Source organism: Mustela lutreola, chromosome 3 (assembly GCF_030435805.1).
Source record: "Mustela lutreola isolate mMusLut2 chromosome 3, mMusLut2.pri, whole genome shotgun sequence".
NCBI classification, from domain to species: Eukaryota; Metazoa; Chordata; class Mammalia; order Carnivora; family Mustelidae; genus Mustela; species Mustela lutreola.
The window spans coordinates 154,232,491-154,257,246 of record NC_081292.1 but is presented as its reverse complement, the minus strand read 5'-3'; the positions used below and the strand labels follow the sequence as shown (position 1 = coordinate 154,257,246).

At 38.2% G+C, this 24,756-nt stretch overlaps 1 protein-coding gene across 10 annotated transcripts in view; it reads right to left on the bottom strand.

Annotated features, from left to right (window-relative positions):
* Positions 1–8,973: 8,973 nt before the first annotated feature.
* The window catches only part of ITGB6 (integrin subunit beta 6), a 130,515-nt gene continuing 114,732 nt past the window's right edge, over positions 8,974–24,756 (bottom strand). For 3 of the 10 annotated variants that reach the window (XM_059167209.1, XM_059167206.1, XM_059167210.1), the window contains 2 exons: positions 21,148–21,314; positions 12,912–15,074 (listed from right to left, as the gene is read on the bottom strand). In XM_059167209.1, coding sequence (XP_059023192.1) covers positions 14,976–15,074; positions 21,148–21,314 — 266 coding nt within the window. In that variant the 3' untranslated portion in view covers positions 12,912–14,975. The other 7 variants (XR_009351931.1, XR_009351932.1, XR_009351930.1 and 4 more) reach the window with 7 other exon arrangements.

The following is a 24,756-nucleotide window of genomic DNA, read 5'->3' as shown; positions in this document are numbered from 1 at the left end:
TACAGGTTTATTGTAAGATGAGAAATAATGTAAGCCAAAGGCCAGTACAACTGGGCCTGCAGAAATATAGCGACAGGCATTCTGAGATAGGGAAAATGATCCTAATGAATCAGGGACAAAGAAGTTTCTGGTATGTTCATGGTAATCTTATCATGTACACTCACAGGGTTAGAGATTGTTAAGATTAATTAATTAATTAATTAATTATTTGAAAGAGAGAGGGAGAGTCGGGGTGAGGAGGGGCAAAGGGAGAGGGAGAATCTTAAGCAGTCTCTGTGCTGGCGGTGGGCTCAATCTCACAACCCTGAGATCATGACCTGGGCTGAAATCAAGTCCGATGCTTAACCAGCTGAGTCACCCAGAGGCCCTGCCATTAAGTTTTATTTCTAAGCCAATTTAAAATGCTAAACCTCAGGATAGAAAAGGAGGATAGTTGGGATTAGAGAGGAGATAGTCATGGGGTTATGAAAAGGAACTTGTAGATAGAGGGCTTCCCCGACCTTTCTTAGGTTTAACTGGTTTAAATATGAGACTTCAGTGCAGCTCTCTGAGAAGAAACTCTGTAAAGTTCAGTGAACAGAACGGTAGGAAATTGGCAAACCTGTTTGATATTGCTAGTTCTCCTGGGAGTCATCCAAGGCACACTACTTGGCTTTTCCATAGCTTACCTATTTTTCTGGGTTGAAACAGGAATCACAGTATTGTTAAATGTATGGATTTCTATAAAGGGGTAAGGAATGGGTGGCTAAATGACCAGGAACCTATGAATATAGCTTAGTTTTTTTCTGCATTATGGTTATGAATCAATATATAGTTTTTTTTTCAGCATAATGGCTTTATTGGCATTTTGTTACTAGAAAAAAGCAATTTATTAATATAAGGTCTGAAACCTAACTAGGACTGATGGGTTAAATAATAGTTTAAATACATTTCCTGTGAATACAGTTACAAAATTACAAAAGGACTTTTGCTGTATTTTTATTGAGATCAAATAAAAAAACAAAAAACTGCACAAATTTAAAATGTACAATTTGAGAATTTTTGACAAACCTGTATACCCATGAAACCATTATTATAATCAAGATAGTGAATGTATCTATCATCTCTACAAATTTCACTGTGATCCTTGGTAAAGCCTCTTTGCCATCCCACTTCATCCCAGACCCCTACTGATCTATCCATTTGCCTGCTGATGGATATTTGGATTGTTTCCAATTTCATGCTATTATAAATAGCATATAAATAGTTTCTGTGAACATTTGTGTACAAATCCTCGTGTGGGCATATCTTTTCATTTTTCTTGGGTAAATACCTATAAGTAGAATAACTGGATGATATTGTTGTTGTATGTTTAACTTTTAAAGAAACTACCAAATTATTTTCTAGAGTGGTTGTACCATTTTACATTCTCATTAGCAGTATGTGAGAGTTTCAGTTCTTCCATACCTTCTCTCTCTTTTTTAAGATTTTATTTATTTATTTGACAGAGAAAGACACAGTGAGAGAGGGAATACAAGTAGAGAGAGTGGGAGAGGAAGAAGCAGGCTTCCTGCCAAGCAGGGACCCCAATGTCGGGGTTGATCCCAGGACTCTAGGATAATGACCTGAGATGAGGGAAGCTTAACCACCTAGCCATGAAGGTTCCCCTTCCATATCTTCTTATGGGTTGAATTGTAGTCTCTCCACCCTCAGTACTTGCCAATGTGACCTTATTTGTAAATAAGGTGTTTGCAGACAATCAAGTTAAGATGAGGACATTATGACCGGTGTCTTTATGAAAAGTGGACATTAGGGTACAGAGAAAGAACACGCACACAGGGAAAACATTATATGCGGAAGAAAGCAGAGACTGAGGTGATGTATCTACAAGCCAAAGAATGCCAAAGATTGGGGTGCCCAGGTGGCTCAGTAGGTTAAGCATCTACCTTCAGTGTGGGTCATGATCCCAGGATTCTGGGATGGAGCCCTGCATCCCTCCTCACCAGGGAGTCTGTTCTCCCTTGCGTCTGACTGCCGCGCCCCCTGTTTGTGCTCTCTCTCTGTCAAATAAATCAAAAAGCTTAAAAAAAATGGCAAAGATTGCCAGCAAACCACCACAACCCAGGAGAGAGGCATGGAACAGTTTCTCCCTTATAACCTCAGAAGGAGCCAACCAACTCTTGCAACACGGATTTTGGACTTCTAGCCTTCACAACTGAGACATTAAATTACAGTTGTTTAAGTCACCTAATTTGTGATACTTTTTTCTAGGAACCCTAGGAAACTAATGTCCTGGTCAACACTTGGTATGGCAGTCTTTTAATCTTTAGCCATTCTAATAGAGTATAGTAGTATTTCATTGTAGTTTAAATTTGCATTTCTTACACAGCATGCCGGCTATAGTTAATAAGTGTATGTATTATATATTTGAAATTTGCTAAGAGTAGATCTTAAATGTTTTTGTCAAAGGAAAAAAATGAAAAGAAAAAATCTAATAGTGAGGTGATGGTTATGTTAATTAATTTGATTACACTTGTCATTTCACAATGTATATGTATATCAAAACATCATGTGCACTTTAAATAGATACAATTTTGTCAATTATACTTCAACAAAAAAGAAAAAGAAATAAATTTACTTTTCTCTAATGACTAAAGATGTTGAAGATCTTTTCATGTGCTTATTTTTAACATCCATATATCTTTTTTGGTGAAGTATCTGTTTAAATCTTATGTCCATTTAAAAATATTGATGTTTTATTATAACTGAGTTTTGTGAGTTCTTTATATATTCTGGATACAAATTTCTTATCAGATCTAATTTGCAAATTTACTCTTCCAGTCAGTAGCTTATTTTTTCCTTCTCTTAACATTGTCTTTTGAAGAGCAGAAGTTTTGGATTTTGGCAAAGTTCACTTCATCAATTTGCTCTTTTTATGGATCGTGCTTTTGAAATCTAGAAATCTTTGCCTAACCCAAGGTCACAGTGATATTCTAGGTTTTCTTCTAAATGCTTCATATTTTAAGATTTTTACTTTTAGGTCTGTGGTTCATTTTAAATTAACATTTGTTTATACTGTGAGGTTTATTTTTTTATGCATGAATATTCAATCTTTCTAGTACATTTTTGAACAGACTATCCTTTCTCGACTAAATTGCCTTTTCACCTTAATAAAAAATGAGTTGTCTATATAGGTCTATTTCTAGACTTTTTTGTTCCATGTGTTAATTATTTATTTATATTTGTACTAGTACCTCCATATTGCTTTAATTATGGTAGTGTTATAAGTATTGAAATTAAGTATTATCAGCCTTCCAATTTTGTTCTTCATTTTCAAAGTTATTTTGGCTATTCTAGGTCTTTTGCATTCTCTTTGAATTTTGAAAATAGTTTGTTAACTTCTACAAGAATCCTGCTAGGATTTAAATTGAGATTGCATTCTATATGTAGATCAGTTTGGGGAGAATGGACATCGTAACAATGTTGAGTCTTCTGATCTATGAATAAGAAATACTTATTCATTTATTTAGATCTTTAATTTTTCTCAGCAATATTTTATAGTTTATAATGTACAGTTCTTTTACATCTTTCATCACATTTATCCCTAAGTGTTTAATATTTTTTATGCTATTGAATTTTTAAAAATTTTTATTTATTCATTGGAGAGAGAGCACAAGCAGAGAGAAGAGGGAGAAGCAGACTCTCCACTGAGCAGGGAGTCTGATGTGGGACTTGATCCCAGGACCCTGAGATCATGACCTTAGTTGAGGGCAGACACGTAACCATCTGAGCCACCCAGGCACCCTGTTGCTATTGTAAATAGCATTTAATTATTTTTCAATCTGTAATTTTTTGCCAGATATAGAAATACATTTCATTTTTTTATATATTGATCTTGTATCCTGCAACTTTACTAAACCCACTTACTAGTTCTACTAGCTATTCATAGGTTCCATAAATTTTTCTGCATAGACAATGGTGTTGTTTATGAATAAAGACAGTTTTACTTCTTCCTTTTTAATCTGAATGCTTTTTATTTTATTTCTTGGCTGATTGCACTAGCTAGATTCTCCAGTACTAGAAGTATATGTTGGATAGAAATGGTTTGAGTGAAAAACATTCAGTCTTATGCCATTAAGTATGATCTTAACTATAGGGTTTTCATAGATGTCTCTTATCAGCTTAAAGAGGTTCTCTTCTATTTTTAATTTGATGAGAGGTTTTATCAAAAATAGTTGTTGCATTTGGTCAAACACTTTTGCTGCATTTATGAGATGGTCATGATTTTCTTTGTAGTTTGTTTATATGGTGAATTATTTCACTGATTTTTGTATTTTAGATGAACTCTGCATTACTGGAATATAAACCCCATTTAGCTATGATATATTTTCCTTTTATGCATTGGATTTGACTTGCTAATATTTTGTTTAAAAACTTTTCCATCTATGTTCATGAGGAGTATTGGTTTTTAGTTTTCTTGTAATGTCTTTTGTTTTGATATTAGCTTAATGCTGGCCTCAAAGAATAATTTTTTCATTAAGCATTTGATAGAATTTATCTCTGGAGCCATCTGGGCTTGGGTTTCTCTTTGTGGGAAGGTTTTTTGTTTTGTTTTGTTTTGTTTTTAAGGGGGCAGAGCAGAGGGAAAGGGGAAGAGAAAATCTCAGGCAGGCTCCAGGCCCAGTGCGGAGCCTGAATTCAGGCTCCATCTTACCACCCTGAGATCATCACCTGACCTGAAATCAAGAGTCAGATGCTCAACCAACTGAGCCACCCAGGCACTCCTCATTGTAGAAAGGTTTTTAATTATGCTTTCAATTTCTATAGCAGATATAGGGAAATTCAGATTATCTCTTTTTTTAACCATTTTTCTTTGTCTTTAAAGGAATTTGCCCATTTCATACAGTGCTGCTGCCCCTCGGAACAATTTGTTACTTAAACTGTAACCCCTGGAGGATTTTACTAGTTGCCAAGCACATTTAGATATGGCCTTAAAAAATACTGATACTGACAACAGGTGTTGGGGAGAAGGACGATGTACGACCGTGAAGCTGGGCAGCTGGGGATGCCCGGCTTGCTCAGGGCAGAACGCAGCCCCTTCTCCGAAGCCGGGCAGCCAGGAACGCCTGGCCCGCCCGGCCCGCCCAGGGCGGAACGCCGCCGGCTTCAGGGCAGCCGAGCACCCGGGAACAGCCGGTCAGCTCAGGGTGGAACGGAAACCGCCTGCTTCCCTTTTTCGTGATCGCTCCTTTCTCTTCCCAGAAGTGCTCGTTATCAGTTAGCTGAGTCCTTTGGATGTGCTTGGTTAGCTATAAACCTGACCCTCCTCCTTGCTGGCCTGCAAGACGTGACGAACGCGTGACCTTCATCAGTCCTTCTGTTGACTATTGTTTTCTATCTAATAAAAGTGAGACTGTGGAGTTGCTCGTGGCAGCAGTCCTTTTCGACTGTTGTCCCCGGCTCTCAGTCTTGTGCAGCTGACTTGTTTGTGCCTAATTCTTCTCTCGTCGCCGACTGGAAGCGGCAATACAGGTTTTCAAATTTATAGGCATAAAGTTGTTCATAATGTTTCCCGGTTTATCCATTTACTATCTGTAGACTCTACAGAAATATCACGTGTCATTCCTGATATTGAGAACTTGTTTTTTTCTGTTTTTCTTTTCCCAGTCAATCTTGTTAAAGGTTTGCCAGTTTTATTTATCTTAAGGAAACTTTGGGTGTCATTGATTTTCTCTTTTGTTTTTTTGTATTCTATATCACTGATTTCCACTTTATTATTTCTTTTCTTCTGCTCACCTAGTTGTTTTGTTTTGTCTTCTTTTTCTGGTTAAAGTAGAAGCTGAGATCATTGGTTTGTGATTTTTCTTATTTTCTAACATAGGCATTATTGCTACAAATTTACCACTATGCGTTAGTGGGCATCCCACATATTCTGATATATTACGCTTTTGTTCAGGTTAAAATACTTTCTAACTTTCATTTTGAGTTCTTCTTTGACCCATGGGTTACTTAGAAGTGTATTGTTTAGTTCCCAAATATTTGGGGATTGACCAGATATCTTTTTACTATTGATTTCTAATAAAATTCCATTATAGTCAAAGAACATACTTGGTATGATTTGAGGTTTTCTAAATGTATTGAGATTTGTTTATGGCCTAGAGTATGGTCTATTTTGCTAAATATTTCATGTATATTTAAAAATAATAATAATAGCTTCTGCTGCTGTTGGGTAGAATGTTCTACAACTGTCAGGTAAGCTAGGACTATGTAGAACTCACCTTGTTTGTACTCTGGGTCTCAGGTATCCTTTAATACTTGATGTCCAGTGTCTTGAAAACCATTCTTTGATGTATTCTGTTTGTTTGCTTTTGTTGGGGGAGTAAATCTGTTTCCTGTTACTCCACTTTTTGGAAGCAGAAATCACATTCATTTTTTAGGGATTTTTTTTTAAATCACATCTGCATTTGACACCCAAACTCACTTTTATGAGGAAACGGAGGAAATAAAGACTAGCATAAGGAACTCTAGAAGTCTGTACTATAACATTTTTTTCAATGCCTTATGACTCTGCTTGTTTTTTTCCCAAGGAGTATTTGTGTTGTGTGTGTGTGTGTGTGTGTGAGAATGCATTTTGTATTTATCTAGAGCATATTCCAGAACCAATGAGTAAGTGTAAAAAAACAAATCAAATCTGAGCATCCAAACTAAAATACAAAATCTTAGAAACATGTTATTAAAGTCCCTAGGCTAAAATAGCTGTATTTTAGTTGAGAAGAACACTTCAGACCTACCTTCTTATGTTATAAATGATTCTAACCTTGGGATATTAGGTTTTAACCCAATTTCATAGAAAAGATATTAGAAGGACAAGAGGCTACATTAGGCATTCTCACTGAAAAGCTTGGTTAGTGATTTCTGCACTCCAGCAGCTGTCCCACCAGGAGAGGACACGCCTGTGTCTAAAGCTTCCTATTCATTTTAGGCAGTATGAGAAAAACAATGACCAGGACTTTCCTTCACCTTTCTTTTCCTAGGCTCCATGAAGATCAGTGCTCTCCATTAGCACTATCTTTCCTCACACCATACAGTAGAAAATAGCTTCCATCGTTTTTTTTACAGAAATCACATTCCAGCCCTAATCTGGTTTTTTTCTGTTTGTGGATATCCAAATCTTCCTGAATCATTTGTTTCAAGACAGTCTCTTGGATTATTTTTACAAGGGGTTAATTCTCTCTGTGTAAGGATTTTTACTAGTTTCATTTCCAGAGTGATTTAATTTCAGCTGTGGGGATGGCACACTTCCTTTCTGTGTGTCTTATAAAGTTATGCCACGCATAACCCAGATCACCCAGACGGCATGGCCATACTTTGTACACTCTCCTACTCCCCATAATGTGATAAAATACCCTGCCTCCTGGATTTTCCCTGGTCCTTTGTCTTTAATTGTATGCCCTGAGGGGATTGTATGACTCATCTATGTGAGCTGCAGAAAACCTGTGCGTCTTTTTACTAAATCTTTCTGTGTTTTGACTTGTACTTTCTATTCAGGCAAATTCCTGTTTGTTAGTAAGAGCAATTATTTTCAAAAAAGGCTAGGCCCCAAACTGAACTGGTCTTGGCTTGTTAGTTCAAGTTTTTTTAAAAAACAAAATCTGGTATTTGTCACTTGAGTTTGTTATTTGTCATAAATAGTTGTGGCCTTATTATTTCCATTAGTATTCTTGATTTTGCCTTTATGTCCTCACAACCTACCTTATTCTCCCACTCCTTTCCCCGGTTTTCCCAGTGCCTTCCTATTTCTTAGAAAAGCCTGTGGTTTGTTCTGTGGGTTGTCCCTCTGGGAAGATGGGCTAGGGAAAAAACTAAAATACATTATTATGAAATTATTCTTAGAACTGAACAATGACCTCTAAGGGGCCACAAATGTTAATTTGAGAAATGTTGCTTTAAGTGGTTTTTCCTTCATCTACTTGCATATCAAGTATGTCTATCCTTAGTCCCAAACCTAAGTGTCAGCACCCATAACATATGAATAAGTCTTTCCAACATTTATTTTTTTTTTAGGGTGGTGAGAATAGAGGGAAATGGAGAGACAGAATCTTAAACAGGCTCCACGCCCATCACAGGGCTTGATCTCACAACTGTGAAATCATGACTTGAGCCAAAATCAAGAGTCAGATGCCTAACCGACTGAGCTACGCAGCACACCCCCCTCCCCAGGTCTTTTTAACATTTAAACCTGAATTTTGTTGGCTGTATTCTTCACTATGGCACCTGGAAGACTTAAGCGACCCCTTCTGAGATTTAAACTCACCTCTGGCATCCAAAAAATCCTCAGGGGGTGTCTTACATGCTCCTTAAGAAGCAGCTTCTTAGTGCTGCTTCTCCATGGTATCACACCCAGCCCCAAAACACAGCTCCACATTCCACTGCGTAAGCTGACGGAGCACCTGCCTTCAGGTCCAACCTGAGTCTCCCATCATCCACTATGTTCCTGGCTACTGCTTGTCTCTAGGTCTCTGCTCAACCTGCAGCCCTGGCAAGTACCTCCTCCAATGCCGCCATTCACTCCCACTAGACAGCATGATGCTCTGCCTTCTGGGTCAGTAGAGCCCATCTTCCTTGCACCATTTACAAGCAGCTCCTCTCTTCCGTGTCCCACTCTTTCCAAGGGGGCACCACAATAGAATTGCCTTGGCCCCAAGAGCTTACAGGTCAGACTTCAGTCTCTACAAAATTCTCTTAAGGGCTGGTTTAAGAAGCCATTACCACATTTACCCAGAAACATCATTCTTGTGTATAATTTAGCCCTTATTCTGAGTTCTTTAACTCATGGTATCAAAGAACTTTCTATATTTTTCTTTTTCATGTGCTTCATGGTTTTTCCTTAAAACTTGTCATAGTTTTCCAATCGTATCTAAACCCCAAGCTTGGATACTCTGCTCTTTTTCTAAGAGGGAGATTATTGGAGGAACTCAGTTAATGAAAAACAACTACCATTCACATAACATTTATTAAACAAATATGTCAAATTCTTTAATATGCTGTTCCATTTAATTCTCACAAGAACCCTAGGAAATATGGGCAATATATGCAATAATGACACAACATAGAACCAGGTTAAGGACAGGGGTGTCATCAGACTATTAGCTCTTCCCTGTGAACTTCTCAGCAGGTGATGTTAGACACATATATTCACATCATGTTACTGCCTAAATCTAAGAGTAGGATATTAAATAGTAGCTTTGTGTGCTGAGAAAGATTTTAATCTTCTCTATTTTTCTTCTCCAATTCCATCTTCTTAGTAAAAAAGTGTCTAAAATCTGACACATTTCTTGAAATCAGTGAAATAGACATTTAATACACTGAAACTATGCAAAATACACATAACAGCTAGTCTACTTATTTTAATTTTTATGATCCCAATGCAGTGTTTATACTATTATGATCTCTGTGCCTCAATTTCCTCATCTAAATGATGGGAGGTACTAATAATACCATACCATAAGGTAAAATGGGAGGTACTAATAATACCATACCATCTGAATAAGTTAGCATATATAAAGCACTCGGAACGGTATGTGTTATCAATTTTTATTAACAATGCAAGCTATTTAATGATAGTAAGACACATCTGTTAAAATAAGAAACAATAGATACATTTATTAAGTAGTAATAGATATAAATAAATAATAAGTAATAGATTCAAATAAATCTAAGAAGATCTACCTATTAAAATAAGAAATATGTGTGTTTGCATTTATGTATGTTCATACATATAGGTGTATATATATCTATATATAGCAAGATATACAAACAGATAAAAATTGTTTAATAGGTAGTTTTTAAAAATAAGACACACACACGTGCGCGCACGCACGCACACACACATACAGTAGGTATAGCAAAGCCTACGCAGGATGAAAAAATTGACCTAGTGACTTTCTCCCCAGTTATTGACAAACAATAGAGTTTCATGATGTATCATCTTTAGATGTTGACCTGAAGCAGGATTAGCTGTTTTGCAAGGACTGTGAATGTAAATACATTTTAAGCTGAAAAAACAAAACAATTTAAGCAGTAAATTTCCTCATAAAACACACACCTAGAGATTGTGAAGGTCAGACTGAAATTTCAAACTGAACTAGACTCTCCATGAGATTTGTTAATGACACGGAAGAGCAGCTTTGGGCCCAATCTGTGCCCTCCCGTGCCCAGTGCCTCTCCCAGGGCCTACCTCTGGGACAGGTTATAGGACAAAAACTCCTGGCATACATCCCCTGTTGCTCTCTCTTTGCTGGTTGTGCAGCCAAATGGGAGAGAACAGAGGATGAAGTTTTGATTCACACTTGGATATCTCCAAGGCACAGGGAGATTTAACACACGCATTTAACCCTGTGGTGGTCCACGAACCGAAGGAATTAATGCCTTGACCCAAGCTGTGGGCCTAGGTGGCTGCTGCCCCACCCCCTGTCTGCAGGAGCCTCATCCAGAACTTCGCTCATCTATTACGAGAGTAGCCAAGCCCAACTGACCTTTAAAAGAGCCACTGTGAAATCCTGAACTTAAGGTTCCTTGCTTCTCAGTTGTGCTGACTTGAGTCTGCTGCAACAAAATAAAATTTAATAGAAGGGAAAATTTCTATTTATCACATTTCATTCAATCCCTGTTTTTCATTCCCTCTGAATAAGGAGTTTTGTTTTTTTTTTTTTCTCATTTAGATTTCCATGAAACGAAGATGACAAAAATTGTTATGAGTCACTAACATTTAAATAAATTTACTCTTTTGATAGGTCAGCTTTCTCCTATGGTTAAAGAATGTGATTGGTAGGAGAGCTTTCTCTGGTACTGGAAGTACCTACAGGACTGTGTGTAAAGAGGTGAAGGAGAGAACAAATCTGAAGACCCTGGGTTGCTTTGGGGGTTGCCATTTGCCATTTGGGGGGTTTCACAGGGTGTTTCAGGGCATGATGTGTTCTGTGTTGAAGAGTCTTAAAGGGGAGACATGAACCAGATTAAAACATGTGGACTCTCAGCCAAAACCCCCCTGGAGCTGGGTCTTCTGCTGGGAAACCCCACAGGCTGCCTTAGTCAGGGGAACAGCAGGCTCACAAAAATGAGTATTTTCAAAATGAACAGCTGATCACCCCCATTCCCATATATCTTATTTTCAACATCACCCATACATAAATGCTACCCCAAAGACTTTTTCTTCCCACTTCCCAAATTTTCTAGTCTTTCCTGGCTTTCCCCCAAGCCCACCCAAGAAAACTTTTTGTTTCTTTCCTCTCCTTTCCTAGGCTCAGTGTCTTAATGTTCAGAGTGACTTAACCTTGCATTCTTCTTTTAAAACTTCTGTTTTATTACCTAGATCCAGCAGGCACTCTGGACTTGGGCACAGGAGTTGCTGTGGTTCCCCAATACTTGGGGAATTAGGGGAAAGATGGGGCTTTACTATTAAGGGAACTGTATAAGTTGGTGCTGGGGTGACTATCAGCTTAAACCTGGGGGATAGGTGGGGACAAGTGGATCTGGGATGTGCATACCGATATTGGATATTCATTTGTTTACTGTCCTCTACTTTCCCCTACCAAAAAGTGCAGGAACTGCTTATTTTGTTCATTTCTGTATCCATAATAATAAGCACTCAATAATACTGCCTGAATGAATTTAGTGAGCATCTACTATGGTATAGATGCTGGAAGATACAGGCAGGGCCAACATGTTGCAGATGGAAAAACTAAGGTGAAAAGTAATTTTCTCAGGGCTATTCAAAATGGGAACAGTTTCTGGATTTCCAGATATCCCCAGCTTTTGTCAACAACACAGATTTTGTTTTGGAGTATAAGTACTCTTTTTTTTTATGATTTTATTTATTTATTTGATAGACAAGAGATCACAAGTAGGCAGAGAGGCAGGAAGAGAGGGAGGGAAGAAGCAGGCTCCCTGCTGAGCAGAGCTCCCCCCACAATGTGGGGCTCAATCCCAGGACCCTGGGATCATGACCAGAGCCAAAGGGGCTTTAAAGCCAAGTTAAAGCCAAGTGGGCTTTAACTCACTGAGCCACCCAGGCGCTCCTGGAGTATGAGTGCTCTTGACTTGATGTTCCCTACCCTTTTTTAAGGAAAGAGATTTTCTAAGAAAAGGCCTTCTTCTAGGCTGGCTTCTTGTGTAAGCCCTGGATTCTCTCTGCTTAGTTTTGAGAAAAGGAGCATGGCACCATGGAATCTACCAAATGGATGCCCAGAAAAGTAGCACTATGTACCCGTATTGGTTTGCTCGGGCTGCCATAGCAAAGTATCACAGAGTGGAGGGCTCACACAACAGAAATGCATTTTCTCACAATTCTGGAGGCCAGAAGGCCCAGATTAAGGTGTTGGCAGGGTTATTGCTTCCAAGGCCTTTCTCTTTGGTTTGTAGATGGCCTTACTCTCCCTGTGTCATTACATGGTTGTCCCTTTGTGCACATTTGTGTCCTAATCTCTTCTTCTTATAAAGACACCAATCATGTTGGACCAGGACCCAACCTAATGACCTCATTTTAACTTAATTGCCTTTTAAAAGACCTTTTCTCCTAAGGCAATCATATTCTGAGGTACTGAGATTTAGGACTTCCATATACAAGTTTTAGAATAGGGACCACAATTCGGCCCATAACACTAATACTGATTTTACAAAATGTAGGATAATGTCCAGGCCTCTTTAAAAAAAAAACAAAAACAAAAAACCTCGTGATGTGGGTATTGTAACTGTGCAGCAAACTGCAGCCAGTTCCTTGCTGTCTGCTGCCTTTGGTAGCTGCCTCTTTCCATTCTTTCCCTTGGCCCCAGAATGAGACAAGCAGGTAGTCAGAGTAGGTCACACAGGGATCTGGAAATCCAAGAAGAGGGTTTTGTACCAAGTAAATAAAAGGAATTATCATCCATCTAAGGTTCATTGTTTAAATTACCATGTTTATTTATGTCAACACATAATACAATAAAACAACTTACAAAAAAACCATTTATCTTCATGTAATATAACTCTTCAGTGAACAGAAGTACTACTGTTAATGTTTTGGCCTTTTCAAGGTCCAGCCTTGGGTCAAAACAGTATTCAGAGAAATAGCAGATTCTTCTCTACCTTCCCCAATATACACACAAAAGAAACTCATATTTTCTAGAATCCCATTCTAGTAATAATAAAAAAATGTCACATGTAGAGGTGAATACCATTGTTGCATCATCACTGTTGCAACATCTTTGTTGCTGTAGATTTTCCCCAGACCCCGGGCTTCAGTCAGGAACACGGCGGGTACATCTGCCCTTCAGGTATCCAAGGTGATTGCTTAGTAATTCTTTTAGTGTAGCTGTGTATTCCTCAAGTGTCTGATTTACCTGAGTTATTCAGAAACTAGAAAAGAAATAAGACTCCAAGTGATCAGATGTGTACAGATCTATATGGTAGAATTGAGGAAACATCATAGATTATCTTTGTCAATTCAGTGGAACATCTGAAACTTCCATTCATAATGAAACTTCCATTCATAATGAACTATTCATTTAGTAAAAGATTTCACAGTCAGTTTACTCAAAGATAATAAACACTGCACCAAAATACAAGACCTCACCTCTGCTCCAGTAGTTTGAATGCTATTTTCATCTCAGGACATTTTCAAACAAATGATAGTTATTGCTTAACTAACCAAATATTTCCATCATTTCATGGAAAAAGAGTTAGCCTCATACTGTGGAAAGAAGAAATACCTTGGAGCTGGAAGATCTAGATTCTGGACCAATTTTTCTACTCACTCTCTGAGGCTTAGCTTCCTTATCAAATAAGATGACAGTGCTCTGTGAAGCAGTACTAATAGGAAATAATATTCTATGGAGTCCATATCCTCAATCAACCTATGGATCCCTAATTATCCAAATGGAGTTTTCAAGTAAAATCATACTTTAAAGTAAGTACAAGATGCATAGTCACCATGTGCAGCTGAAATGTGCAAGTTAGGTTGTATAAATGGAAACGAATATGGATAGAAAGCCTGTTAGTCATGAGAGACTGTACTCTTGATGTGTTTTCTTTAAAGCCATTTAAAGTGTTATTCTCTTCCATGTTCATTTTGCATTATTGGAGCTCCTTTTGATTATCTAACCATTTAAAGTAAATTTGAATAAGAAATTAAAACTTTCATATGACATCTCCAGGGTATAGATGACTATAAAACTAAGTAAAAATGGATTGAGAAATATGGGACAAGTAGTGGTTTGAAAACTCAGGATCAGAAGGGAAACTGAGTGTAGAAATTTATTCTTCAGGTAATTAGAAATAATCTAATTAATAAACTATTTTGTTTTTACTGATTTTTTTTTTTTTACTTTCTAACTTATAAATTACTTCTTCTTCTAAAATATTTATTTGTGTGTGTACCTGACTTTTGGATACATGCAAATCCACAGAAATTATTAACACTTATTACATTTGGGATATTAGAAGAATTGCATCCTCTCTATTGAAGTAAAAGTTAGCATCTCATTTTTCATAGATTTTTAGAAGAATCCACCTTTAGGAAAGGGCATACTTACTAAAAGTTTAGAATTAATTCACAAGTGCGATTATTTAATATGAGCATATGGACTTGGTGACTTTGCTGACACAAAGACTTCAGGTAGCTATATTCCTGAAACAAATGAGATTCTAATTTCAAACATTTTTCAAATGCAAATAAGGCCCCCCTGTGTCATTTTGATGATTTTTTGAGACATTAATGCACCAGTGTTAGTATTCCTCAATGATCCCCAAAGTCACCCCTTCGCTAAGGATATTTCTCTTCCTGATTATTTTGAACCTGCCAACACAGTCTCTAACCTTCATACAGACAATGACTGATCTCCAAATGACCTATTATTATCTTAAACCAACCTCGTTTTGAAGCAACAAAAAAAAAGAAAAATTAAATAGTGCATTAACATTTCATATCAGTGAAGCAGACTTTTTTCATGCATGAAGTAGTTCTATCCATCTGTGGAAAGGTCCATCTTTTGTTTTTCCCTGTGTTTATAAGTTACATTTTTAAAGGTACTGGTGGAGCCTCTGTATAATGGATTGGTTCCCTAAAACAAAAAACAAACAAAAAAAAAAGAAGTTCAAATGAAAGTATGTTATTACATGATTTTAATATATTTAAATAATTTCATTGTCCATTATGAACTAGAAGAAGAGAGTCAGACTCAAGTTTGGAAGCCATTTGAATAAATTTGATCAATCATACTCTTAGCATTTTAAGAGTCTCATGCTCTACCGACTCAGCTAGCCAGGCCTCTTAGCATTTTAAAATTTATGCTTCTACATTTAAATTTTTAATATGCAGGACCAGTGCCTTATATGTATTGTAAAAATCCTACTCTATTTGAAAACACACTAATTTATGGATAGAAACTAAGACTGGCTGTTTGGTTCACTGTGGTTTTACCAGAATTGAAAGAAGTGTCTAGCCAACAGCAAACACTCAATATTTATTGAATAAATAGAATGAATCAATAGGTGGCCCCAAAATGAAATATAAATTGAAAAAAAAGTAAAAAACGGGAGAAGTGAACTTGTAGAAGCATACAAGGGTGAATGACACGGTGTCTGCCTTTAAGAGATGTGTTGTTGGTGGGAGGTATCACACAAGGGCACTGATAATCTTGCTAAAATGAGATTAAAATTCAGGAGAAATATCTAGTTGCTTGGAGGAGCAAGGAAAGATCCCCAGGACAGTGTACGCCTGCTCTAGATGGTAAAAGAATTTGGTGGCATAAGCTTACTAGAGAATAACAGTGTGTGAAACACAGTCACGAGGCACTAGCGTGTGGAACTTGGGGCTCAGGAAGATGTGCAGGCCCCAAGATAGCTTGGGCAAGATGGCTTTGGCTTTGGGGCAGTGCAGAGGATTTGTGCCAATCTCTGGACAATTCAGCTGTGCTTCTTGTGTTGTAGATGTGTTTCTAGGAGCCATCACCAAGACAAGCAGGCCTGAGTCTCCGTCGTGTTTAACAAACCGCCAAGCTTGATCCTCCAGTTTCTCTCCTTTGGTTAAATTGCTCCAGGCAGGCTCAAGATGTCCGGGTAAAGTACAGTTTCTTCTCTCCCACTTTCCAAGGTTGACCACACAGGGGTGGATGTCAGACGGCCTGGGTTCAAACCCAGCGCCACCACATGACCTCACTTAAGCAATGCTGAGTGGTGGTGTCCTCACCCACAGGAGGCATTACCAAAGTGCCCAACCTCATCCATGAAATAGCATACTTTAGCACAGACCCTGGCACATATCGAGTGCTCAGTAAATGTTGCTTCTTCTTATTAGTTCTGATTTATACTTCTCCTTCGCATTTGGAATTTCCTCTTCTCTAAGTTTTGGAGGGGGTTAGAAAGATACTCTCCCTGGAGCTTTTACATTTAACATTCCCAAGCCCATTTCTACTTGTGTATGAACTCTGGGTACCACCAATCCCCTTCCAAATTACTAAATCTTGTATTTGGTCACTTTAACCCATGAATTGTAGAGATGGCAGTAAGTTCTAGACATAGACTTCAAAAACCACAATTGTATTTGCTTTCCAAGTACATTTCTCTTAGTTCTTGGAAGAACTGAATAAAATTGAAAAACATTCCCAGGCATCTCCCCACTTGTCACCTTTGGATCTGCCTCAGTGTCTTTATTGTGAGGAGGAATCACTCTTGCATTTGCTTCTATGTTGTCCAGAGCCAGTGGCCTGACCTTTGACTGAGTAACATGTTACCTTTGTTCTTGTGCCTTCAGGGAGAGATACTATCTCAGTAATGAGGGTAAACAGAAAAGAGGTTCCTTAGTGGTGAATAATGAGTGAAGGCCAAGTCACCATACTTCTTCCACTCCTGAAGTCAACCTAGATAATTCTGAGCACGCTCTAGTCCTTATTTAGTCCTGCTGCTATAAGAACTTGGAATTGGAGAGTGATGTGGTCTTAAATGCTGGTGGAGTCTCATTTGGAAACAAAAATCATGTATGGATTCTATTAAGGTTAAAAATACAAGCTATACAGGGCACCTGGGTGGCTTAGTGGGTAAAGTCCTCTACCTTCAGCTTGGGTTGTGGTCCCAGGGTCCTGGGATTGAGCCCTGCATTGGACTCTGCTTGGTGGAGGACCTGTTTCCCTTCCTCTCTCTCTGCCTGCCTCTGCCTGGTTGTGATCTCTGTCTGTCAAATAAATAAATAAATAGATAAATCTTAAAAAAAAAAAAAAAAAAAGACTACAAGCTATTAAGTTTAAGTTGGTTACGGAAAAATAAAGGACTCAATTGAAGAGGAAAAATGGCAAAAATAAGTGCAGGCTGGGGATGATAAGTAGAGCATTGTCTGGGAGGAAGGGGGAAACTTAGGGAAGAGAAAAAAAAATACTCTGGAAGAGTAAATGGGGTGTGAGCAGGGCCAGCTTAGCTCGTCATAAGACCAGGAACTCTTGTGGGCCCTATCCCGTATCATGTCAAACATATTATGATGTTTGACATGACATGGCACCTGGGTGGCTCAGTCAGTTGAGGGTCCAACTCTTGGTTGCAGCTCAGGTCATGATCTCAGGGTTGTGAGATTGAGCCCTGCATGTGGTTCTGTACTCAGTGTGGAATCTGCTTGGTATTCTCTCCCTCCCCTCACCCTGCCCCTCTCCTCATGCTGTCTCTCTTCTCTCTCTCAAACAAAAAACAAACAAACATATTAAAATGCATCACATTCCACACTAAGTATGCACTATAAAGGAGTTGACTTAAGTTGTAATTGACTGAATACATGATGTTATTTTGTAGACATTCAGTTGAATATTAATTTTGATTGTGCAGTTTTCATTCTGTATCTTGAAGCAACTTTATTCAAGTCTACAATATTTAGGGGCATCTCTTGCAAAGCTAGTTGTAGGGCCCAGACATGGTAATTGGGGGCGATGGATGAAGCAGACGCCGCTGTAGTAGGAGTATAAGGTAGGGCTTTAAAGGTGGAGAAAGAGCAAGTACATATTGCTGGGAGGCAGTCATGTTTCCTGCCCTCAGCTGGTGATCAGAACTCACGAGAAGAAGCTCAGAGCAGGTTTTGTTGGCAGGAAAAAGCATGGCAATGTCTAATACTGTCTCCTCTAGTGCCCTGTGGGTGAAAATGTCTCTACAGAGGATTTCCAGCTGAGATATAGGCTTGGGTCTCCTTTTCCCATGGGTCTGAAGTCTTTCACTCTTTAGACAAGGTTCGGGTGCCCCCTGATCTGAGGTGACCAGGCTGATTTCCCCAGGAGTCCGGGGGTGCTAATTTAGGCTGTAGATTCTATAAACACAATGGCACATTTTTAGAGCTTAAAAAAGTAGTAATAAGAAAGCTCACTGTCATGACCCACAGCTCTCTTAATGATTGCCTAACTGCCAAATACAGACCTGATTCTCTGAGTACAGTACAAAAATCAATCCATGACTGCAAGAAATGTCAGACTGAACATTTTTTGCCTCTGGTTAATGATGTGTCATCCTAGAAAAAATGTCTACTCAAAGATGAATTTAAATATCTTCCCTTTGTGTTTTCATAAAGAATATGGATGGGGAGGTTATTTTTACAAGTATAATAAAAGGTAAGCTTTCTTTATAGATATGATGAAATGTTTCAAGGGGTAAGAAACAAAGCTCTTTCTTGTCCTGAGCTCTGTCACTTTTGGAGTCCAATGGAGGCCTGTGGGTCAGGAGACCCAACGATCCCGACCAACCCTGGAGGTCCCCTGGGGTTTGAAGACCAGTCAAATTCAGTTCTTCAGGAAGAAACAGGTTTTAAATTAAAAATGGAATCAAGTTGAGGACCCCAAAAATAGATGTACTGAATAACATTTTTAATAGGATGTATTAGTGAAATTTGAATTGAATTATTTGAATTAAACCTCTTTTGCATCCAAGTGAATAATTATTACCCAGTTATTATGTAGTCAAGAACATCAAATATTTGTTATTCAAAAAAACTCAATTTAACAAGGGAATAATATTTTTCATTTATGATTTTTATCTGTTTAATGCCTATTTTTAATTCCATTTTAGATGAAGAAACAGTAAAAATTCAGCATTTGAATTTCAGTCATGTTCTACATCCTGAGGGAAAACAATGCATGTTTTAGGGAAATTAACTGTTAATTAAAATGTTATTTTAAAGATATTAATCATTTGTCAGTATTCATGCCTTTGTATGGGAACATTAAAATGTGCTGGTTAGATACACATCACATCATTGCCGAAATACTTGTTTGCAGAACACCTGCTTATTATTTCTAGGAGAGTCAAGGCTGTGCTTGGAAGAGGCTGCAGTTCAGTTTTCAGCTCCACTATGGACCAATCATTTGGGAAGTCTCTTATCTTCTATGAGCCTCAGTTTCCTTACATTGAAAATGGGATTACTCAAACTACTTCACAGGGCTGGCATTGTTCAACCAACTACTGCCATATGGTTCTTTGTGCCAACTTAACTATATTTTTTTGTCTGATTGCCCTTTTTGACCATTGCCAAGCATTTTCTTGAGAGCTGGTGAGAGTTAAAAACATCCATGGCCAGGAGATTGGTTGAAGTTAACTGACCCAGCACTCTAGCCTTATAATACCGTGTTCTAAGTCAGCAAATGAAACTATCAGGTTACATTTTCCTTGTTATGTATGGGTAAGTTATAATCTCATTGCAAGTTCAAATTTACTTTCTTAAAGGGTCTTATTTAATTATGAAAAATTCATACATACACAAAAGAAGAGGAAAGCTGTATAACAAACTTCTCTAGACTCCTCAGCCAGATTCAACAATTATCAAGATTTTGCCACATTTACTTCACTATCCTTTGTTCTCCTTTGGTTGAATTATTTCAAAGCAAACCTACTCTTCATTTCCTTTCAGTCCAAAATATGGGTATTTTCTAACAAAGTCATCATGCCACTATTTTACCTAATCAGATTAATCATAATTCCTAGCTATCATTCTAATACCCAGTCTCTATTATCCTTCCTAGAGTTGTCCAAGAAATGTATTTTTATAGTTGGGCTGTTCAAATTAGAATCAAAACAAGATCCATGCGCTGAATTTGCTTGTGTGTCTAAAGGCATTTTTAACAGGAAGATGAAGTAGATGAAAATTTTCACTGTCCAATGCCCTGTGCCATATGTTGGGGTTACTTCAAAATAACTGTATAAGATATAGATGTCTCTCATCAAGACAAATTTATCCAAAAGAGAAATTCTATGTGCTTTAAGAACTGAAGATATCACTATATACTTAGAAGAAAAAAGTGTTAATATCCATTTATTTGGGCAGATGAACTCAAAGGAACATTGTGTTTTTCTATATTTTCTCCAGTGAAATCACTGTATTTAGAATCAGCAATGTAAGATAATTGCTTTTAGAGAGCTGGGCACACCATTAGAGACAGAAAGATGAAATTAAAACCATGAAATTGTTTCTATGGCCCTCCAGAAATGTAATTATCTGTCCTGTGGAAAAGAAACACAGAAAATTGGAGTCCTGTTTTGTGTTTGTCTACTGTGAAGAGGAGAAACATAAATTATATCTATGGAGTACACATAAATAATGGTTGACACTTGTTAGGTATTTTTCAGGTAGCTCTTTAAAATTTGTTATTCAGAGGAACTAACTGGATGGTATTTAAAAAGTCTTCTCAATTTGGAATGGTGACCTATTATAAGTAATGAGTATCTCTATGGAAATTGGCATGAACCACCATGCTACTCACAAACATTATTCCTTTGGCTATAACACAACCGATTTATGGAGGCATTTAGATACAGCACCTATGCTTTATCAAATGGAGCCTGAATGCTCCTCTTGGTGATGAAGATTAAATGTATTTCCTTGCTGTCCCTAAGCAGCTTATAAGGAGCTTCATGAGACTCTTCAGAGTGGGGGAAATCCCCACTGCACTGAGAAAAATGCCTGCTCTGAGCACTATCAAGCTCCCAGATAATGGACGGAGGTTCCTTTGTCCTCAAAGCAGAAAATAAACCATAGCTGTTAGGGATGCAGTGAAAGGGGTAGGGGAAGAACATGACATTCTCACTCTCTATTAGAGCGGAAGAAAGCTGACATCTATCTCTTTCACAAGTCACTTTCTCCCCTGGACAAGGAATAGCCCCTAAGGGTTTACATACCGTTTGCCACTTGGCCTTAGACCGTTCTGCTTCAAATTTGGCAACTTCTTTACGATCATGAAATGATACCAGCAGCTTCCAAATGCAAAGTAGGACGACCCCAATGAGAAGAATAGCCAGTGAAACCCCTAACATAATCATGGGAATGTTTGGGGGCCTTGGACAGTCTGTGGAAACAAAGAAAATTATATTAAGAAGATGGTGTAATTGGGGTATCTGGGTGGCTCAGTGGGTTGAACATCCAGCTTTTGCTCTTAGCTCAGGTCTTGATCCCAGGGCTGTAAGTCCAAGCTCTGGGCCTCCCAAGTTCAAGGCCTGGGCCTCCCAGCATGGAGCCTTAAAAACTTCACTTAAAAAAAAAAAAAAAAAAAAAAGGATAGATGGTCAAATAAATCTTGTGATGTAGAGAAAACATTTCTCATTTAATTTCCAACCACATGTTTTTCTGATAGAAGGAAATAGTAACATGTTTCATTTTGCTGTATTTAAAAAAAAAAATGAGTTACTTGTTGAAGGAAAGTCCTATTAGTCCTACAAAGGAGAACAAAAGATAGAGTTTGGTTATTTAAGGCAAATGGATATATACTTGACCCAAAAAGAGTTAGGATCCAAGAATGAGGATTAATGCACGGTATATACAAAGGGCCGTGAAAAAGACTGCAGTTTAATAACAAAAATGGTCTTTTCTGGGGACATGACAATCGAAATGAAATGCGTACGTGTGTGTTCATTCACACACACACACACACACACACACACGATGTTACTTTTTCATGGATTTCCTTGAAACATGAACTGTCTAGGAGGTTATATTCAAACTTACATAAAACCCACCCTCCTAAGAAGTTTACTACTTGCTGCTGCTTCTTTTTTCTTTCTTTTTTTTTTTTTTTTTTAAATTATTTATTTATTTTTTTTTTTTTTAAAGATTTTTATTTATTTATTTAACAGACAGAGATCACAAGTAGGCAGAGAAGCAGGCAGAGAGAGAGGAGGAAGCAGGCTCCCAGCTGAGCAGAGAGCCCCATGCGGGCCTCGATCCCAGGACCCTGGGATCATGACCTGAGCCGAAGGCTCAGGTGCCCTCTTTCTTTTTTTTAATAGACAGACGACAATGATGACTTTTAGTTTTGTTTTAATGTTAATCAGTGCTCTGGTGTCCTGGGAATTTCCTGAACTGGGGTCAGGAGAGGTGGGTTCAGTTGCCCTCTGATGTATAGTAGCCGTCTGATATACAACAATTCCCCTGATCTCTCTGAGCCCCGGGATCCTCAACCATCAAACAAAGGTGTGGGACCTCAGCAATCCCTTAACTTCCCTGAGGATAAGACCGTGCAAATGCTCATGCTTATTAAACTCACAGCTTTCTAGATCCCTCCCCAGAGATTGTGATTCAGTGGGTCTTAGATGGAGCCACAGATATTTTTTATTATTAACAGTATCCCAAGGGATTCTTATTTTCGGGGAAGTTTGGGAAACTAGATGTTCTGTAGAGTCCTTTCAACTGGAACATTCTCTGAAATGTTATTTTGACTCTATTGATGATATTAATATAATTTCACAATTATACAGTGCCTTCCCTCACTGACAGCAGAATGACTAATAATTCTTGCAATATTCCTGGGAGACGATACATTTCTTAATGAAACATTATAATTAAACTCTCCCCTTGCTTTCATGAGAAAAAAAAAATCCCACATAAAAATTATCATTAAATATCTGCCTCCCTCTGCAAGTAGTGAGGCAAATCTGTGGTATCTGGGGAGGAAATGAATCATGCTTAGTTTATCCTAACTCTCATTGCCTTTAGATATTTAATAAGGAGAGTTATACACACAGGACTAGTCATGCTTCTTTCAAGGTAAGGATCTATAACTGATCTGATTTTGAGCAGGACTAATGACCCCACAACAGCATGATGCCTGGCCTCACACACTTCTGTTCTTTGGATTAAAAAAAAAAAATGTAAGGAGATTATGCAGAAATAAGTAAAGGAGCAAATGAAGTAGTTACTATGGTATAAAGATTCAAAGACTGTTTCCAGCATAGCAAATGAATCATGGCTGCTTTTACGAGGTTAGCAACAGTCCTGCAAAGAAAGTGGCAGGCATATGTCAGTGAGAATATATACTGGCTACATCTTTGAAGACTAAATGTCTGGGGTGGGGTGTAGCATGTTCTTGTGGAAAGCAAGATGAAGCTTGCTAAGACCCTGCAGCCAGAATGTGAATTAGGAGGGCTCCCTGGTAAAGAATAAATAAAGGAGGAACAGGCATAACCTGGCAGAGATAATTTTTAAGAACTTAGTGTCATTATACATTTATACATTGATAATATATTACACATTAAAATATTCTACATTTCTTAAGAAAAGATTTTGACCCAAGTACCAGAGCAGATATTACACAATAGAAACGTCTACTGTTTACACTGTTTAGTATTTCCTGAGATGCTCAGACTGACGACATATTTCTAGGTGGGAGAAGAGGACCAGGGTGCTATGTTGCCTGTCGAGTCCTGGCCAGTGCTAGCTAGTTCTCGGGTCCTGAGTCCCTGAGCTGCCAATCTGCCATCTCTCTCACATGTGGATATTGAGCACAGAAATGTGACTTTTCCAAATTAGGTTGTGTGCTAAGTATGAAATACATATTGATTGTGAAGACTTAGTATGGAAAAAAACAAAGCATCTCAATAATTTATTTATTACATGCTAAATGGCAATATTTTGGATAGAATGGACTGAATAAGACATTACTAAAATCCATATCACCAGATTCTTACTTTTTAGTGAGATTACTAGAAAATTTAAAATTACATGTGTGGTTTGCTTAACATTTTTATGCTGCTGATCCAACATGTTTTCGGGAGCCAGGAATTTATTATGACCATACAGCCAGTGGGAGGCAGTATAGCACAGTAGTTAAGAGCATGGACTCCCAGTCAGCCGGCCAGATCTCCCCAGCCAGCACTGGTACTTAATTACTGCTAGACCAACATATTTTTAAACTTCTTTTTGCCTCAATTTCCTTATCTGTAAAATGGAAATAATAGCAACACTTGCTTTACATGGTCGTAATATGGAGGATGCTAAAAGAATTAATGCATGTAAAGCACATAGAATGATACCTGGCATATGACATTAGTAAGAGCACAATGAATGAGAGCTGCTATTATTATTATTATTATTATTATTACAACAACTATAGTCTTCCTCCTTTTCTATCCTCAAGACTTCAAGGGCCTGGAACCTCCATGTTGGGACCTGTGGGTATGACATCCACACCCACATCTCTGCCAGGAAGGCTCCCAGCTGTCATTCTTTGACTGTGGCTCTTAGGAATGTGGCCCTTCTCCTCTGAAAATTCTTCCAGGTGTAAGAAAAAAGACGGCCAAAGCTCTCCCTACAGCCACACACACCCTGATGGTGACTGTTCATTTGGTTTCTTTTAAAATTTGTTTGTAGGACCCCGGGAATCCTTAGCCTTCACTTTCTCTTTCCTATCCTTGAGTCTGATGGGCTACCCTGGGATTCTCTGGTCTGAGCGCTGTGAGAAGGGCCTACAGATTCTAGGACAGGCTCTGTCTTCAGGGCCCCTGGAAGCTTGGGGC